The 20,830-nt window shown below is 38.4% G+C and overlaps 1 protein-coding gene across 3 annotated transcripts in view; it reads right to left on the bottom strand.

The window, feature by feature from the left end:
- RAPGEF2 (Rap guanine nucleotide exchange factor 2) overlaps nucleotides 1–20,830 on the bottom strand; it is a 314,468-nt gene that overhangs the window by 21,534 nt on the left and 272,104 nt on the right. For all 3 annotated transcript variants that reach the window (XM_023736619.1, XM_023736618.1, XM_004382053.2), the window contains 8 exons: nucleotides 13,297–13,449; nucleotides 12,820–12,984; nucleotides 10,376–10,483; nucleotides 10,076–10,279; nucleotides 9,867–9,975; nucleotides 8,821–9,067; nucleotides 1,344–1,501; nucleotides 505–745 (listed from right to left, as the gene is read on the bottom strand). In XM_023736619.1, coding sequence (XP_023592387.1) covers nucleotides 505–745; nucleotides 1,344–1,501; nucleotides 8,821–9,067; nucleotides 9,867–9,975; nucleotides 10,076–10,279; nucleotides 10,376–10,483; nucleotides 12,820–12,984; nucleotides 13,297–13,449 — 1,385 coding nt within the window. The remainder of the gene's footprint in view (nucleotides 1–504; nucleotides 746–1,343; nucleotides 1,502–8,820; nucleotides 9,068–9,866; nucleotides 9,976–10,075; nucleotides 10,280–10,375; nucleotides 10,484–12,819; nucleotides 12,985–13,296; nucleotides 13,450–20,830) is intronic.

Genomic DNA, 20,830 nt, shown 5'->3' with positions numbered 1-20,830 from the left:
TCGGAATCAACTCATTGGCAAGGGGTTCGGTTCGGTTTCAGTTAACCGATCACATTACCACACATTTCCACCTAAACCAATGAAGCTCCTAGTAAAGCCGGGTAGGCAGAAGGAAATGACTAGGATATTATTAGAAACCATTCTGTGAATGTACCTATCCAAGGAGAAGAACATCAGAATTCACTCTGTGATTTTACACCAGGCGTACTCTGCCACTTGGCCAGCCCAGTGTCCTAAAGGGCAAGGGTAGAAGCTGGGAGGTCAGCACCAACATGTGGATCACAGCGCCCTTGTTTTCAACAAGTTCTTGTTGGAAGGGTCAGCAGTCTACTGTGTGCATTTACTGTGATGTAGCAATCCGTGGTGGAGGGAAAACTCCTTTTTCTTTGAAACCTGCAGGAGTACTCACTCATTTTTTAAACCCTTTCAAAGTGTTCATCCCTTAGACTTTGATGGGAGTTTGAAGACAGGGTAAAGAAATTCAATAGGATACACGTTGTATACCTTCCACTCAGTTGTATTCTGTCAGCAAGTTTGGAAAGCTGATCTGGAAGTCTTCTTTGCTTGATGACTCCCTCAGGAGTGACAGACACCTCACACAGTGAATACTGATCGGGGGTAGCAGTGACAGCGAACTCCCTGATAGCCTGAATGACCACTTCCTTCGCTGTGGTGTCCTTACTGATCATGATGTATCGGCTCTGCTGGTCAGCCTTAAAAACCCTTAGCACTTGGTCCGGCAGGTCTGGGGGAAAGAAAGCCGCACATAAGCAGAGAAGTCTTTAATATACAGTAAGGTAATCAGGCAGAGTACCCCGAAGAAAACCTCAGAGAGGCGATGCTACACCTCCACCTCTCCGTTACTCTACTCCTCCTCAAAGGTTCAATCACCACGCTGATCTGCTGCGAGAACACAGCGCCCTCTCTACCTGACTGAACCATCTGCAGACAAAGTGCAAACACAGCACAGCACAACAGCAGCACGAAGACCGCCATGTTGGCGGCAGAAGAAAAAACATTTAAAGTTCATCTTTATTATTACAATCTTTATTATATTAAAAACACCCTATTTTTTATTACTTTTGATAAGACTTACTAATACCTACATGGTATGTGTCATCTTCATTTCGTGATAGAAAGAAGGCGGCTCAGGGAGATTAACGGGCTATATCAAAATAGTTCATCGAATAGAAGACCTGGTTTCAACTGTTGGAAATTCAAGGTCTACCCCGACTGAATGTCTGATATAATCGATGCCAAACCAAGAGGGACGTGTAAAGCATTACCATTATGTTAGAAGGAAAAAGGTTACCACAAAAAACACAAGTGTCAGGGGTGCTCACCGGGAGTAGCAGTGAAGTCTAAAATGCGATAATGGGACTGCAGTAAGTCAGGGTTACTGGATGACAGGGTTCCGCTGACAGGCAGTGCAGTGGGGATGTGCTTCGTCTGCCTTAATCCTACTATGCTGTCATCCTGAGACTGGCCAATGCCAATATCACTGAACAGGGGAGAATCAGAAAATAAATCGTCAGCAGTTTAAACAGCTATAGGTAGACACAGACCACAAATAAATTATACTTCACAAGACCTGCAGTTAATGAATAAAACCACAGACACAGGCCACAAATAAACCATATTCCATGAGACTTGCACTTAATGAATAAATATCATTAATAAATCTGGCTGAAAACTGCAAAAGCAATGAATTATAAAATTAGCTTTATTTTGAAACTACTCCTTAACTATATCCAACCCAACTCGTTTTTCTACTTCTTGAGTGTATCAGATAATGTGTCTCTAAAACCTATGTCTTTTTAATTAGGAAAGCCCCAACAAATATTAGTAGTTTCTCAGTACAGAAATGTATTTAAGAAGAAATTACCTCCAGTTAACAACGGAGATGGATTTAAAAAGAAGCACATTAAAAAGTGTATTTAATCTCACTCAACCAGCGGCTTTTGCATCAGAATGATAAACTGTTTTATAATCTGACCTGAACCAAACTGTAGAAATGGAATAAAATGAACAGAGGGGAAAAAAATACAAACTGTCCTGATTTTATTCTCCAGTATTTCAGAGGGAAATAAAAGGCCGCTATGGAGTCGAATGTAAGGAAACCCTGACACAGACATGACTTCTTAGTGAGACAGCGCATGACAAGGCAGAGGTGCGCGGTGACACTTCTGAGCGTTAAAGACGAGGTATTCCAAATCCAATGACTCACTTTTACTTTTTTGTCCTCCACTCAAATATCTAGCTACTCATTTACGTTTCCAGAGAAACAGTGCTTATTATTGATAGCTAGAAACTCATTTCCATTTATAAAAAGCCCGTTAACTGTAAACAACTCCTTAAAGATGATTTAATAATACATAAAACTTCTAGATTTCAAGCATCATCTTCAAACAAAATATCTAAATAAAACCATCAGCGCACACACACACAATAACTACATCATAATCAAGTGGTTGTAGTTCTGACTGGTTTCTATAGACATCTTGAAATAAAAAGGAAAAAAATATAAACCAAGTCATTATAAATAACAATGAAGACATACAGTATTTATTAGGCTTTCAGACAGTACGGCTTAATCATAGTATCTACTATTTTTACTAGCTGTGTTAAAAACAAATCTAGCAGCATTATTTCTGTTTTTTGGGGGAAGGGGAAATGGAAATTATAGAGGTAAATATGAGGGCAAGAGATTTCTTTTAAAATCAAGATTAATTTTTAAATTTCTATATAAGCACATATAGGCATGCATATATATAAAAGACTTAAAATACCGGTGTTCTGCAAAAATATTAGAACTATCACATTATCAGTGGAATTGTATTTTTCACCATATGTCATGGATTGAATTGTGTCCCCCAAGAATATCTGTCAACTTGGCTGGGTCATGATTCCCACTATTGTATAATTGTGTACCATTTTGTAATCTGATGTGACTTCCTTATGTGTTGTAAATTCAATCGCTATGGTCTAATAAGATGGATTAGCAGCAGTTATACCGATGAGGTATACAAGATTGGATAGTGTCTTACAACAATCTCTTTGAGACATAAAAGAGAGAAGTGAGTAGAGACACATGGTAACCTCACACCACCAAGAAGGCAGTGCCGGGAGCGAAGCGCGTCCTTTGGACCTGGGGTTCCTGTGCAGAGAAGCCCCCAGACCAAAGGAAGGTTGATGACATGGACCTTCCTCAAGAGCCGATGGAGAAAGCGTTCCCCTAGAGCTGACACCCTGAATTTGGACTTGTAGCCTACTGGACTGTGAGAGAATAAACCTCTCTTTGTTAAAACCATCCACTGTGGTATTTCTGTTATAGCAACACTAGCTGCCTGAGACACCATATAAGCTAGTCTCTACTGCCAAAAATATTAGATGTCATATGTCATGAGAAAACTACTACTGCGGGCTCAAGCCGAGACATAGCTGACTGGTCCACTCTTGCCACAAATGGTTATAACTATTACTATACTCCAGGCAATACCCAAAAGAAGACTCCTTCTTAAGAAATGTTCCTTGGCAACATTGTAACACTTACATGATGATCTAAATCTCTACTGTCACAGTTTCTTGTTTTCTCAACTATCTCTCTGTTATCTGCAAAAACGGGATACTCTTGGATTGAAAATATGTTATATTCAAGACGTCATTTAAAAACGCCCTGCCTGGGCACAGCCTCCTATTGCTTCACCTCTCCAGCTCTCTCCGTGTTACTGACATTGTTTCTCTGGTCTTGACTGCATGTGATAGCCTCTCGGTTCAGTCCCTCTTTTCGCCACCTACCTGACGGCCAAATCTGAATTCCGTGAGCTCTGCCCCACCCTCTCCTCACCTCTTTCATCGCGTCACTCCACCATGCCTGCGCTGCCAACTTACATCATCAGCATCTTAGTTTCTGTAATACTGATAATGCTTGAGAATAAAAACCCACAAAACTGGCCTATAAATCACGCCTAGATTCCTCCATTAGTCCCTTGTTGTTGAACGATTATCCCAGCCACCAGAGCAGAACAGGCTGTATTTATGGGCACTGGGGTGAGTGGGGGTGAGGGAGGCAGATGTGGCTAAAGAAGGTTTTGGTGCCAGATTAGATTAGAATCCTGGCTTTGAAACTTTCTTATTGTGAGGTTATGGGCACACACTTAAGCTTCCTGAGCTTCAATTTCTACATCTGTAAAATGGGAATAAGAGTACCTACTCCAAAAACTACTGTGAAAATTAAATGAGATAATACATACAATGCAGTTACTGGGTATATGGCAGGTTCTCACTAAATGATAAATTTTAATTCGGCAGTGCCCATCAACCAGTTACAAATTCAATTAACAGTACTCAACTTATGTTCCTACATTCTCCAAAAGGGTCTCATGAGAGAACAAGTTATTTCCTGAATTCTAGACTCCCCCTGCCAGTAACTGTGCAGCAGGACAACGTGCTGGCTTTTAGAAATGCACGGGCCCTGCCCTGGGCCAACTGAATCTCATCACCACTGACGCCATATTTCACTGGACGGCATGCAGGCCTCTGGGTAAGAACCAGTATCTTAAGTCCAGAAGATCAGTGGCTTTATAAAAAAAAAATAAAATTGGTTAAAATGTAAATACATGCTGGTTTCTAGAAAAGTAGGCAGCTTTTAGTAGGTGCAACAGTTAAGTGCTCAATTACTATCCGGAAGGTTGGCAGTTCAAAGCTACCCACAGGCGCCTCAGAAGACAAGTCACAGGCTTGAAAACCCTATGGGGCAGTTCTGCTCCGCAGCATGGAGTCACCATGCGTTGGAATGACTTGATGGCAACCAGCAATAACAACATCTAGAAAAGTTTAAGTAGTAAAAACCAGCTGTCGTGAACGCACAGTAACCCACGTGTATCAGAATAGAATTGTGCTCCATAGCGGTTTCAATGGCTGCAACCTTCAGAAGTAGATTGCCAGGCCTTTCTTCCAAAGCATTTCTGGGTAGATTCCAACCTCTAACCTTTCTGTTAGTAGCCAAGCATGTAACTGTACCACCCAGGGACTCTAGAAAAATTTAAGTATTAACTAGCTTTAAAACATCAACTCTACTATACCAATAAAAATTGACTGCTACAGTTTACTTTTATATATAAAAGAAGATGATTAATTTATATTACTTTCTGTAATACTGATCATGTTTGAGAATAAAAATCCACAAAACTGGCTTTTATATCCCTATATATTCATGTCTGGATTACTCAGCCCCTTGTTGTTGACTGGTTATTTTTTTCATTTCAATTATATTACAAGTTGATGAATTATTTAAACAATTTTCATAAAAATAGTCATATTTTTCCCTTTTTTATTGTGGTGAGAAATACACATCAAAACATCCACCAACACACAGCTTCCACATTAACAACTAAATGACACTGATTACATTTTTCACACTGTGCCATCATTATCGCTAAGCCAAAAAACCCACTGCCATAGCGTCAATTCTGACTCACAGTGACCCCACAGGACAGAGTAGAACTGCCCCATAGGGTTTCTAAGGAGCCGCTGGTGGATTTGAATTGCTGACCTTTTGGTTAGCAGCCGAGCTCTTAACCACTGTGCCACCAGGGCTTCCGATTATTGCTATCCTCATCCAAAACATTCTACCACCATTCACATAAACTCTACGTCCCTCAAACAAAACTTCTCCTTTTCCCCCTCTCTACCACCTCTGGTAACCATTAATAATCTTTGGTTTCTATATATCTGCTTACTTTATATAAATGAGATCATACAGTATTTCCTTTTGTGACTATGTCATTAAGCACAATGTTTTCAAGGTTCATTCATGTTGCGGCACACATCAGAACTTCGTTTCTCTTTATGGCTGCGGGATATTCCATGGTATGGAGGTACCACACTTTATCCATTCATCTGCTGATGGGACATTTTGGTTGTTTCCATCTTTTGGCTATTGTGAAAAGTGCTGTAATGAACACTGGTGTACAGGTGTCCGTTTGTGTTCCTGCCTTTACTTCTGGGTACGTACCTAGGATTGGGATGGCTGGGTCATATGGTAATTCTACATTCAGCTTTTTGAGGAACCATCAAACTGTTTTCCAAGTGGCTGCCTCATTTTACATTTCCACCAACAATGGATGAGAGTTCCAGTTTCTCCACAACCTCACCAACACTTATGTTCCGTTTTTGTTTTTTTTTTCATCATTGCCATTCCAAGGGGGGTGAGGCGATACCTCACGTCTTTGATTTGCAGCTGTCTAATGGCTACTATGTTCAGCATCTTCTCGTGTGCTCGCTGGCCAGATGAATATCCTCTTTAGTGATGTCTGTTCAAGTCCTTTGCTCATTTTTTGATTGGGTGGTCTTTTTGCTGTTAAGCTGTGGAAGTTTTATATGATTTGGAATATTAGGCCCTTATCTGATATATGGTTTCTGAAATTTCTCTCCCAATCTGTAGTCCTTTGCCCATCTTTTGACTGGGTTATTTGTCTTTTGTTGTTAAGCTGTAGAAGTTTTACATATATTTGGATATTAGGCCCTTATCTGATACATGGTTTCTGAAAATTTTCTCCCAATCTGTAGGTTATTTTTTCACTTTGTTGATAAAGTCCTTTAACGTATCAAAAAACCAAAAAACCAAACCTGTTGCCGTCAAGTCGATTCCGACTCATAGCGACCCTACAGGACAGAGCAGAACTGCCCCTTAGGGTTTCCAAGGAGCAGCTGCGGGATTCAAACTGTTGGCCTTTTGATTAGCAGTTGAACTCTTAACCACTGCATCACTAGGGCTCCAAAAGTATTTCATTTTTATGAGGTCCCATCTATCCATTCTGTCTTTTGCTGCTCGAGTCATATTTTCTTAAATGCAAATTATTTAAGATGTTTTCTAGTGCTTTAAAATCAACACATCTAATTATTATCATTTTTACCTTCCTCTCTCTAGCTTTTGAATATCTTTCTAAACACACATAGGACAAAATCATACATAGTATTATCATACTGTGTTTCTTGCCATTGTCCTGCCCTGTGGATGGATTACATCCCAGTTCTTACATATCACATTTCTATTAATACTGGCCAGGGTCAGGGTGACATTTGTTTGATTTATTTTTTTTTAAAGCTTGTCAAACAGATTTTTTTTTCTATTGTGCTTCAAGTGAAAGTTTACAATTCAAGTTAGTTTCTCATACAAAAAATTTATACCCACATTGTTATGTGACCCTAGTTGCTCTCCCTATACGGTGACAACACACTCCTCCTTTCCACCCTGGATTTCTCATGTCCATTCAACCAGCTCCTGACCCTCTCTGCCTTCTCATCTCGCCTCCAGACAGGAGCTGCCCATTTAATCTCATGTATGTACCTGAGCACACTCCTTACCAGTATCATTTTATGTCCCATTGTCCAGTCTAATCTTTGTCTGAAGAGTTGGCCTTGGGAATGGTTTTAGTTTTGGGCTAACAGAGAGTCTGGGGGTGTGATTTTTTTTTAAAAGGTTCATCTTTTACTCCTGGTCAAATATGACTCTAAGATCTTTTTTTGTTACTGTGTTAATAATTTGCATTTAGGTAATTTATTTTCTCATACGTTTAAAAACAAGTTTTTCATGGAGAGTGGTCACTTTAAAAATCGATTTTTATTTTCTATAATGCCAGCAGGCCTAGAGTATAAACATACTCCCGAATTTTTATACATAAATCCATCATATACACTGCTTATCCCTAGGACTCTGCTACAGAAGTCTTCTTCAGCTGATAAGAAACCACCAATCACTACTCTATACTTGGAATAGCGGCAACACAAGTTGGACATTCAACCCATAAATAATATTTTCCAGACCATGTCTCTCTAATCTGTATATGAAAATTTATCTGAAATGAAATTAAAAAAAAGAAAAACCCTTGATAAAGTCCTGAATGTGTATACTTGCTGTGTCTGTGTAAGACCCATTAAATTATTGAAGAAAACTCATCTCCTATGCCGTTGTAGTTTGAGGAATACAAACAATTGAACCTGGCACATCCAAGATATTTAACATTAATTTCGTTGATGGCAAGTAAGCAAAGATGACAAAGTGTAAGGGACACCTGCAACTTTGTCATGAATAAATACTCAAGAAGGATTCAATTATGTCACCTAGAATTACATTAATTAAGGTCCACACTGATCTTTAGTTCATGCTGGCAAAAAATGAATATGGGAAACGTTGAATATGCTAAAATGTTTAGAAGTTAAAACAAGATGCTACTGGAAATAAATAATATTTCATATACAAAAAAAAAAAAAAAAAGAATACAGCTGACATTCTGGCTAAAAAGTCCACTGTGAGGAAGGAAAGGAATTCTATGACCAGTTGATGATGTCTTAGCAAAAGTTAAATAACTGAAAATAGAAGTGAGAGGAGAGAAGAGAATGGCAGCGATGAAAAGTGGCAACTGGAAGAAGCAATGATTTGGCTGGCAAAGAACAGACACTGATGGTACAGAAGATACCCAGAAACCAAGATAGAGTAGCAAAAACAATGCTGAATCTTGGGGGAGACAGGAGGTACTTTTGACAAGTTCAAATGGGAAAAAAAATTGTTCATATGAGAAAGCACTAAACTATCTTTAACGAGGACTGGGGATGGACAAGTAAGCGACAAAAATGGGATTAAAACAAACTTGTCTGTTTAATATTGATTCCAAGACAACTCAGTTCTGTTTCAGAAGAATTTATAATAAAACATTTATTACTCATAGTGCAAACATCACTTACATCACTACCTTTGCTTCTCATGTCAAGAGTTTTAATCCATTATAACATAGCACAGAAACTTATACAGATACTTACTTATACGGTTTCTGTGGCAAGATACTGATCCGGGTCTTGTCAAGTATCTTTTTGAGCTTGTTCCTTCCTCCAACAGTGTTGGCTTTGCTTTTTTTATTGACTTTCTCCAGTCCTATCACCTGCTCTACATCTACAGCAAGGTCTGGGATGGAGTAGCGGCTGGCCTTTTTGATGTCTCCAATTTTAGGGAGGTGAGGAGCACCATTTCTCTTCTCTTCTGATAATCTAGTTAGAAGTTCTTTAAATACTAAAATGAATGGAAACATAAACACCACACAATGCCAATTATAAGAAATCGGAACAACTCAAAGGCAATTATAAAACTTGGAGATATCTGAGAATATGGATTTCAGCAATCAGAATTGCAATCCTGTGGAAAAATACTTACTCTAATGATAAATGTCACCAAGAAACTGTCTGTATATTGCTTTGTAACTTCCACTCAGAATAAAAAACAAAACAAACGGAGTAGCCCACTCCCCAGTCTATAGGTAATTAAGCATTATCAACATTCATCAAGAAAATCACAGATAAAAAAGAACTTGTATGGTGTTTAAATCAGTAGACTTTGATTTATATCTAATAATGTATTTACATAATTAACTATGCCTATACAGGCAGTCCCTGACTTACGACGTATTTGAGTTATGATGGACCACACTTATGACTGTTTTTGTTTTTGGAGTACATCTTATCATCAGTAATGTATACTACATACAATGTTGCAGCTTTTAATTTGCCAATGTTATTCTCAGATGTTCATTCACAGACGTTCAAAGATCAAATTTATAAAGATACTGATAATAAAAGGCAATAATAATGAAAACTTAAAAAAAAAAAAAAAGACACTCAACTTACGTCAGAACTGATTTACAACAGAGTTGTCAGAACGGAACCCCGTTGCTACTATCTATATAGTTTACTATACATACTCTGATCCTTACGTTTTAAAAATCACTCATAAAAATGACTTCTTTTATGGTAAGACCTAAATGTTAAAAAAAAAGACCAAAAGGAGAAAAATAAAAGTATGCAAAAACACTTACCAAATAAGTTGGTTTTCACAGTGATAGATAAATGTGTGTTATTTCTAAGAATTTCCATGGCTTTTGACAGCTGAATATTTTCAAAGTTTTGGCCATTGACTTCTAGTATCTAAAAATAAAATTATAAAATTAACTGCAGTATTGCATTTGACTGAAGAAAAAAGAGACACCAATATTCACACTTAAATCTCGGTTTAGAAATATCCTACCTGATCCCCACGTTTCAAGCCTGCTTCGGTTGCTCTGCTACCTGAATCTACGCTGTCAACAAAGATTCCAAATCCCTTCTCTGAGCCTCCCAGTAAGATGAAAGGCAAAGGAGCTTCTCGGGAGGGTTTTGTTAATGTCATTGATCTTCTCTTTGCTTTAGCTGCACACGCAATATTTAACAGCCTCAGATGTCCACCCATTTTCTATAAAAGTTCAGGAGAAGTGGTGTCAATGCAAGGACAGGGTGATTAAAAGGAACTTAACGCTGATCAGGTCTTTAAAAAAATCACAAATATTACCTCTCTTTCCAGATTATTTTCAAATTCTTCTAGAAATCGAGTCATCGCAGGATCTCCCTCAAAGTCATTGAAGTGATTATTCACCCACAACAATACTACCCGTGTAACCTGAAAATCAATGATTGAAAATAAGTGTACTACTTTTTAGTATGAAAAATTTGCGATCCGAAGTATTTTAAAAAGAATCTAACTTTCAGACAATACACTTAATAATACTGAATAAGAAAAAAAAAAAGCCTCAGCAAGGATTTTACTCATATAAAAATAAGACCTTCTGAAAAAAATATATTTATCTTTTAACTACAGACTTTTACGTCGTTGTCCCAAGAAGGGTTTTTGAATTTGTGAAGGATGGTATTTAATTTACATGTTGCTTACTTTTAAAACATATTTGAAGTAGTCACAATAAAAGCAAAAGTACAATAAAACCAAAATAGATTACTACAAGACGGAAGAAGACAGAAAGTAAAAAGTAAAGGCAGAGGAACAAAATAGATAAAGGGAATGAACTGCGTTAAGCTTAGAGAGAGATGCAAGGAACAGGTTATAAAAAGGAGACAGCTGGGAGTAGATAAATATTACTTGCTAACACAGAGATTTAGGAGCCTTTTAACACCTGCAGTACTCCAGGAGAAAAGAGTAGCCTTTCCCTTCGCTGCATACGTGTTTTCACAGACGGCCTCACACAGACTAATACACACACCCACAGTCATGGAGTATTCCTTTTGTACCCAGTGAGAACTACGCAGCATTCATTACACTCTAAGTTCCAGGAGGTCGTCTTTGTCTAACACATTCTAAACTGCCTATCATGTACTAAATGCACCTGTAACAATGCCTGGCATGTAGTCAGTTCTCAATAAAATTTTACTGAATAAAATGAATGTAACTGCAACTTTAAATATAGAAATACAGCCACATACTTGTTTTAGTTCAAATCTTTATTCCTGTAACTGGTATTAAGGGTAAAATTAAACTCTGATATATACATATATCTGTATCCATGTATATATCAGAGTTTAATTTTCTAAATTCTGAGTAACAAGTTAAAAGAAATTTTTTGTACAATTATTTCAAAAATGAACCATGTCCTTCATCAAACTGAGAAAAGGGTGGCTCAGTGGTTAACAGCTCTGCTGCTAACCATAAGGTCAGCAGTTCAAATCCACCATGGCTCCTTGGAAGCAGTTCTACTCTGTCCTACAGGGTCGCTGTGAATTGGAGTCAACTCGACAGCAACGTTTTGTTTTTTTGTTTTTTTTTTAATTTAGCATTAAAGAAACAAGGCTATGTTGTACAGTTAATTTTAACAAATCACAGTACATGATCTGACTAACAACTGAAGAGTCTTCATATTTATGTTAATCTTTTGTCATTTATTATCAATTTTGCTCAGTTTTCAAATTTACAAAACTGAGACCATCTCCCTTATAACTGTAACATCTGACTTTTTCACAAAATCATAATTTTGTCGCTCAGAAGGCAGTTTGAAAGTCAACTAGCCATTTTACAGATAAAAAAACAAGGTTCATAAATCATAAACTGAGTACCAATAACCACCGCCAATAATCACGAACAACCCTGAAGATGCGGTAGGTGTACTCGAAGCCAGGCTCCAGATAAAGAACTTGTACTATTCCGTTTCATTCTCAGAGAAACCCCAGAAGCAAAGACAGCGAGTCCCAGATCATCAGGTGACACACAGGTGTATGGCAGAAACAACACTCCCATCAAGCTTCCACGGGTGTGAGGACTTCCAGGCTTACGCCTCTCAGAACGTGCAATGAGAGGCATTACTGTCCCGACGACCTCTCAGAGATCACAGAGCCACTGAGCGGCAAAGCCAGCACCAGAGTGTTGGGCTCTTCACCTTTACTTCTATTTTCGAGACCTTCATATATCCTGCCTCTTTCAGGTCTGTTGCATGCAAGGCAGACTGCCGCATGGAAAGAAGAAGTGAGTATGGACTATGGCGAGCGCTCAAACCTCAGAGGACTATGAGAACTATGTAGCTCTCTAGAGTTGCGAAGTGGGGTCTACTTAGGGTTATACTACTGGGGCCTACCAGCCAGTGATGGCTGTAATGAAATGTTGTTCCGGTGTCCATTTAAAAATTATTAACTTGTATCTGACAACACAGACTACCTACAGAACTAGAAAATGAAGACCCCCGGGGGAGTTGTGTTTTAACACATTCCCAGCAGGGCTAAAGTTTAAACATTTGGTGGCTAATTTATTGGCCTTTGCAGTAAAATAAAACATTTCTAGGGCTTAGCTCAGAAATCTATAACAAGAACTTTTTTTTGCTTCAAAAGTACAGTCCTAAACATTAATTTATTCCAGTAAATTAATTTGAACTAGTGTGACAAATACATAGAGAGTATCTTTAAGTTAATATCTTAATATTTCATATTTAAGTGCTAAAATAGAATGTATTTGCCAACCTTATCCCTGAGGCTCGGGTCATTAAACCACTCCAACAACTTTTTGCCCACTTCCATTGGGCTAGAAAGAAAAGTCCTATAGGTCAACAGGAAGTCTTCTATGAATGTTGGATCCACCACTGAATGCTCTTCCACTAAATGCATTGTTAGTCTTTCTGAAGTGCCCTGTAACAAATACAGATGTAATCATTACCCTGCATGAATAACATTTCTATAGTACCGAGATTTTAAACTTTCAACATAAAATCAACTGGGTTGTGTAATACAGAATAATAATAATACATCTGCTGTTCATCAAGAAATACAGACTTCTTATAACTGACAACTCTGAAGAGATGTTATGCTTAAAAATGGAAAAAAAAAATCCCTGTTAATGAGAAATTTTGATTGCGCCAAGAAGATAAAATTCTGTATCGCTATAAATGACACTACCAAAAAAATCCCTTCCCCTGGGCGATGGGGAGCTGGCTGCTTTACCTTGATGACAATGTGCCCCTTTCTTGTTCCAGTCCGATCAAGTTCTCGGTGTTCTTTTACCATAACAATCTCTCCTTCCTCTTCGACTTTTTGCATGTTCTTTTCTACTTGGTTGAGAATACGGCAGTAATCTTGCTGTGCTATGCAGACAAACTGGAATAAAACGTAAGTCACGTGTTGATGATAAAGTGCTTGCAGAAGACCTAGCAGTACTAATAATTCAGTGTTTTAATTATTTAACACTGACATTTTTCCATGTCTTTCCCATACTTTCTAAATGAGTGCAGTGATGAAGCTTAATCACACTTCTCTACTTTTTAATGTCTATTTCTTCCTTGGATCAGAGAAGTTTTATTTTTAGAATAAAACTTGTATGTAGTTTATATTCTAAATCTTAACAATTTTAAAAAACAGAAGATAAAATGAGAAGAGTCCTTTTTTTATGTCTCTTCTGTTAACAGTTAAAAAAACAGAGGAGAGAGGGATGAGTAGAATTCTATGAGGATGGATAATAAAAATAATTACCATCAAGTGGACTTAAAAAATCACAAAAGATTTTAAAAGCAACAATTTAAAAATGATATAAGGATGACTTTAATAGAAGATATACTGAAATTCAAACTTGATTATAGTGAGAAGAAACCATTTAGGAAGTCTGTTGGCAAGCAAGGTCACAAAACAAGCCATATACTTGTTTTAGTAACTGGTATTAAGGGTAATCCTTGCTCCTAAAGAAAAAGTTGCCAATAATATGCACATCAAGCAATTACTCCTCCATGATCCCAAATATAAAAATTTAGGGCTTCTGGCAAACCAGCAGCAATTCATACTTGAGAAGCAGCATACTGCAATATTAAGTTTCTCCAACTGATCTGGCTGGTATGATCTCATTAATTTTTCTATTAAGAATTTTAGAAGTAAAAAGTTAAAAATTCAGAAGTCATAGGCCTTTCTTGTACAAGTAATTGTGTACAGTTTAATTAAAAAAAAAAAAACTTAAAAAACTCAACTTACTTCCGTAACACTGATCATGTTTTGAAATACGTGGTCTCTTAGTTTGCTGTCTCAAAAATATTTTCCTTTTTCTCTTTACAGTGCAGCAAAACTGCTCCCCAAATATACATGAATAATTATGTGACTTAGAAGTTTAAAAACTGTAAGTTTCATGTCCAAATAATTTAAGGGGTTCTTTCTTATATTCAGTTTTACACAATATAATCATCATTTTATCATTTATCTTCTAAAAAGAGTAAGTAGATAGATTATATTAAAGACAATGTGTTTTGAAGAGAAATGTACTAAGACAAACCTCTTTGACTAAGGATTTAAGGGAAATTAGGGTACGATTTGAAATTCTGAGTGTCTAGACACTTTGGCATTTCTTCTGTAGCAAACTGAAATAGCACCCCCCCCTCAAAAAAAAAAATCCCAAACTGAATTTCTAATATGGTTATACAGACTGTTATCTACAAAGAAATAAATTTTAGTTGCGATTTTATCTAATTTTTTATATTAGCAGATTTATTTTGCTTTAACAAATTTATCAATCTAATGTGAAATTTACAAATAAAATTAATTAATTTTAACTGGTATGAAAGACAGTAGAAAATTTGTGAATTAGGTGTATAATTGTTTTAGTGAGGTTATATTAGAGTCCCTGGGTGGTGCAAATGGTTAATGTGCTTGGCTGCTAACCAAACGCTGGAGGCTGAGTCCACCCAGAGGTGCCTTAGAAGAAAGGCCTGGTGATCTACTTCTGAAAAATCGGCCATTGGAAACTCCACGGAGCAGAGTTCTGCTCCGACACAGATGGGGTCGCATGAGTCAGAACTGATTCAACAGCAACCAGGGCACACTTTCAGAGAGGTGTTAACCCATGTACGGTCCTGGCATCCTAACAGGAGACAAAAGTTCCAACAATGTCATTTATGAAAGGCCACTGACCATTTATCTCACATATTTTCCTTTGGGCAAATGACACCGTAACTTATATTTAAGGAGAACAATTATAGACAAAGAATGAAGCATAATTAGACTTTGAGCAACATACAGTATAGTCAGCTTCCAGTTTATGCACTGCAAAATGGCTTTCTCCTCCAAAATTACTTAAGGTGTCATGAAGTCCCCTGATCGCAGAAAAAGGTGAATCTAACACAGATTCATCTTAAGAGGTTAGCTCTGTTTGCCTTGGCACTTTGCAGGCTGTAAGGGAAAGTCATACCTAATTGTGCACATAGGTATCCAAGTGTCCACCCCCACTGAAGGGCGTAAGGCAGGGCTAAGCGACGCCTGGGGGGTCTCTGGCAGGCCTCGGATGCAGACGGTGGAGAAGGAATGAAGGGAGGAGGTGGGCACAGGGAGGGGAAAGGAAAAGGACAGGGGACCAGAAAAGGAAAGGAAGAGGTGTCTGTGGGGAATGGAACCCCCGTCGCCTGGTTCCACAGGATGCTTACACCTGGCCACGACCTCTGTCCTTCAAACCACACGGGGAGTTAAGAACAGACACTGCAGAGGTAGCACCCCACGAAGAAGGAATCCACAACAAAACAGCCTTCAGCACACGGCGGGATCCCCCGGAACAGAAACACACGAGAAATCTACTCCACTCACCATTGCGTCCTCAGACTTTACGCAAGCTCAACTACTTATCGTAACGACATGACAATTGCCTTTGTCTCATTCAATAACCGCTGATTCTCTACAATGTGCTAAGAATATCAGAAACTTATGGAGGCCATTTTATGGATGAACTAAAATATGATTCTCACTGTCTCCTTCACTCCCCCTAAGTGAAGAGGATGATCTGCCATTTGTACATTCTGACAGATATGTGGCATTTGAACAAAAATATACTAAAATAGTTTTTCAAAGAAGCATTTACATTAAAATGTCTAGATTCATTCTCCATCCCTGTTCTGCTATTAAGGGAATTGCATGCCTGAGCAGATGGCTTGCTGGAAGTCTAGGAGTGATCCTGGAAACTTCTGATCTCATATGTTCCTTTTACAGCGGCTCGGAATGGCCAAGCCAGGAAGGAGGAGACTTTCTCTAGCTTGTGCCTTGCCCTCGACTCTCCTGCACTTCTGGGACTCTCCTTTCCGGAGTTACAGGAGTCTACATACCTTTGTCAGAGTCTTCTTTTGAACTGGAGTCTAGCTGGCTAACTCTGTCACACTGGGTTTCCCGCTATTTCCTTACCCCGTAAATAGATTAGACTGTTCCCAACATAACCTCTTCCTCCTCTGCCTTTCCCAGGGTTCCCAGATAAATATTTAATATTACCTGGTGCATCTGACATGACTTGAGCACTCTAACATTTAGTCATGTCATAACATTTTTATCAGTTATTCTGAAACATTCCTATGCCCCTAATGTCCTTTTAGTCCCACGATTATGAAATTTCTAACAAAAGGGTTTTGACAAATTAGATGTTACTGTAACAGCTGAATTCTTACAAATAAAGTAACTTTTAACTTGACTTTTAAGGACAGAGTATCCTATCTGAATGCTCTGTAATCCCAACATATAGAAGCGTTCAGGGAAGAATTGATAAAGAGACTCTTTAGCTCACTTCAACTCAGTTTAGCTTTATTCTTTTTAACAGTACAATTCCAGAGCTGAAATATCACATGTAACCTTTTTAAAATGAACATTCTCAGGCCGGAGACTTCAGGATTTATCTACCATTTTCTTTTCCTTTATTACACCAAATAATTGAGAATTGACGGTACTTAGAATGCTTTCCTGACATTACAAACTTAAAATCCTGAATTCATAGCCATTTCCTGCCCCTCAGTACTGCTCACTGAAGGAACTACCTTGCAAAATTATTTTGAAGTTGTGTGATCTGAACGTCGTGCAAACACCTGGGTCTGAGGGGCCCCAACTGGAGGCTGCTGTGTGGCACGTGGCTCAGGAAGCTCCCACTGCAGTCCCGCCTGGCATGTGGGCCACAGCCCTGTGAAAATCATGACTGAAGACTCCTGGCACAAGCCGGGGCAGCAGGAGGGGGACCTCGGCGACACGGCGCCCCCCACCTTATCTGAGCCCTGTTATGTCTGCCAACCTTAGGTGCTTGGGAGCGGGACTGGGCACCCACTCCTCCCAGGGGCAGGGGCACCTGTTCCCGCAGGTGGGAAGCAGCACGCGGAAGCACAATGGATATGCATATGCGAAAGGACCTTGCAGGAATGGATAAAAATTCAAGTCTGTTCTTTACAATAAACCACGATGTCTGTCAGGCTGCAGACTAATAAATGCAAGGGACACTAAACTTAATCTGGTCAAACATTTTGGTTTATTTACATTAAAATACTTTTACTTTTCAAGCAAAAACTTTTTAAAAGACAAATTATAAATAATAACAAAAGCATCTTAAACTTATTTCTTACTAATATAGAGGTTACTGGCTAAATCAATCTAATTAAATTTTTTATTTGGCCTCAATTCCATTATTAAATGCTTTTGCTATTAAGTATTCTCTTTTTGTTAGTAATTATTTTCTTCTACTAGTAAGTCTTTGTACTGATTAATTACTATGAAAAACTTCCACGACTCTTCTAAAATTACTTCATCTTGTACGTATTCAAATAAAAACACTGCATGACTCTACCATATCTTTATTAATATATTTACAACTTCTTTTAATAATGTGTTCTACTTCCTTTTTTTTTTGTTACTGTAGTTGTCCTATATTCTTTTTTTAAAATTGTGCTTTAAATGGAAATTTAGTTTAAGTTGGTCTCTCATATAAAAATTCATACACACATTGCTATGTGACCCTAGCTGCTCTCCCTACAATGTGACAGCACACTCTTCCTTTCCACCCCAGATTTCCTGTGTCCATTCAACCAGCTGTTGTCCCTTTTTGCCTTTTCATCTCGCCTCTGGCCAGGAGCTGTCCGTCTAAACTCATGTATCTACTTAACCTAAGAAATACTTTCTTCACGAGTATGATTTTATGTCCCATAGACCAATCTAATCTTTGTCTGAAGCACTGGCTTCGGGAATGGTTTCAGTTCTGGGCTAATGGAGAGCCGGGGGCATGTTTCTGGGGTCCCTCGAGCCAGACCACTAAGTCTCGTCTTTTTACAGGAATTTGAGTTCTGCACCCCACCTTTCTCCTGTGTTCCCTGTCAGTATGTTCACTGGTGGTAGCTGGGCACCATCTACTTCTTCTGGTCTCAGGCGGATGAAGTCTCTGGTTTATGTGGCCCTTTCTGTCTCTTGGGCTAATACTTTCCTTGTGTCTTTGGTGTTCTTCAAGCTCCTTTGCTCCATGTATGATGGCACCAACTGATGCATCTTAGATGGCCGCTTGCTATCTTTTAAGACTGCAGACGCCACTCACCAAAGTGGAATGCAGAATATTTTCTTAATCAACTTTGTTATGCCAATTGACCTAGATGTCCCCTGAAACCACGGTCTCCAGACCCCGGCACCTGCTACTCTGTCTCTCCAAGTGTTTGGTTGTATTCAGGAAACTTCTTAGCTTTTGGTTTAGTCCAGTTGGGCTGACTTCCCCTGTAGTGTGTGTTGTCCTTCCCTTCACCTATGATCATTTAAATCTATCATCTAGTTGGTGAATACCCCTCTCCCTCCCTCCCTACACTCATAACCATTAAAGAATATTTTCTGTTGTGTTTAAACCTCTGAGTTCTTATAATAGCGATCTTATACAATATTTGTCCTTTTGTGATGACTAATTTCACTCAGCATAATGCCTTCCAGATTCATCTATGTTATGAGATGTTTGGCAGATTCATTGTCGTCCATTATTGTTGCATAGTATTTCATTGTGTAAATACATCATAATTTGTTTATCCATTTGTCCACTGATGGGCACCTAGGTTGTTTCCGTCTTTTTGCTATTTACTGTGGACAGTGTTGCAATGAACATGGGTGTGCATTTATCTATTCGTGTGATGGCTCTTATTTCTCTAGGATATATTCCAAAGAGCAGGACTGCTGGACCCTGTGGTACTTCTATTTCTAGCTTTTTAATGAAGTGCCAAATTGATTTCCAAAGGAGTTGTATCATTTTACATTCCAAACAGGAGTGTATAAGTGTTCCAATCTCTCCAACACCTCTCCAACATTTACTATTTTGTGTTTTTTGGATTAACGCTAGCCTTGTTGGGGTGACCTGGTATCTCACTGTAGTTTCGATTTGCATTTCTCTAATGGCTAATGACTGTGAGCATTTCCTCGAGCATCTGGCAGCTGCCTGAACGTCTTCTTTGGTGAAGTACCAGTTTATATCCTTTGCCCATTTTTTAACTGGGTTATTTGTCTATTTGTTGTTGAGGTTTTACAGTATATTGTAGATTTTAGAGACTAGACCCTAATTGGATTTGTCATAGCAAAACTTTATTCCCAGCTTGCAGGTTCTCTTTTTACTCTTTTGGTGAAGGCTTTTGCTGAGTATAAGTGTTTGATTTTTAGGAGCTCCCAGTTATCTAGTTTCTCTTCTGCTGCTTCTGCATTGTTACTTGTGGTTTGTATTCTGTTTATGCCACATATTAGGGCTCCTGGTGCTGTCCCTATTTTTTTTTTCATGATCTTTACTGTTTTAGATTTTATATTTAGGTCTCTGATCCATTTTGAGTTAGTTTCTGTGCATGGTGTGAAGTATGGGTCTTGTTTCAGTTTCTTTGCAGATGGATATCCAGTTATGCCAGCACCATTTGTTAAAGAGACTGTCTTTTCCCCAATTAACAGACTTTGGGCCTTTGTCAAATATCAGCTGCCCACAGCTAGATGAATTTAGGTCTATATTCTCAATTCTGTTCCACTGGTCTATGTATCTGTTGTACTAGTACCAGGCTGTTTTAACTACGATGGTGGTAAAATAGGTTCTAAAATCAGGTAGTGTGAGGCCTCCCACTTTGTTCTTCTTCTTGAGTAATGCTTTATTTATCTGGGACGTCTTTCCTTTCCATATGAAGTTAGTGATTTGTTTCTTCAACTCACTGAAAACTGTTGGTGGAATCTGGATCAGGATTGCACTGTATCTGTGGATCGCTTTGGGTAGAGTCTCACAATGTGGAGTCTTCCTATCCATGACAAGGTATGTTTTTCCACTTATGTAGGTCTCTTTTGGCTTCTTGGCAGTAGTGTCTTATAGTTTTCTTTGTACAGGTCTTTTATGTCTCTGGTTAGAGTTATTCCTAAAGTATTTTATCTTTCTGGGGGCTATTTTAAATGTATTGATTTGGTGATTACCTCCTTGAAGTTCTCTGTTGGTGTAGAAAAATCCAACTGATTTTTGTATGTTTATCTTGTATCCTGATACTTTGCTGAAATCCTCTATTAGTTCCAGTAGTTTTCTTGTGGATTCTTTGGGGTTTTCTGTGTATAAGATCATATCACCTGCAAACAGAGATACTTTTACTTCTTCTTTACCAATCTGGATGTCCTTTATTTCTTTTTTCTAGCCTAATTACTCCGGCTAGGACCTCCAGTACAATGTTGAATAAGAGGGGTGATAAAGGGTATCCGTGTCTCGTTCCCGTTCTCAAGGGGAATGCTTTCA

The sequence above is a fragment of the Trichechus manatus genome, unplaced genomic scaffold (assembly GCF_000243295.1).
Source record: "Trichechus manatus latirostris isolate Lorelei unplaced genomic scaffold, TriManLat1.0 scaffold00089, whole genome shotgun sequence".
In the NCBI taxonomy this organism is placed as follows: domain Eukaryota; kingdom Metazoa; phylum Chordata; class Mammalia; order Sirenia; family Trichechidae; genus Trichechus; species Trichechus manatus.
The sequence above is the reverse complement of the archived record's forward strand: the minus strand, read 5'-3'. Positions and strand labels throughout refer to the sequence as shown.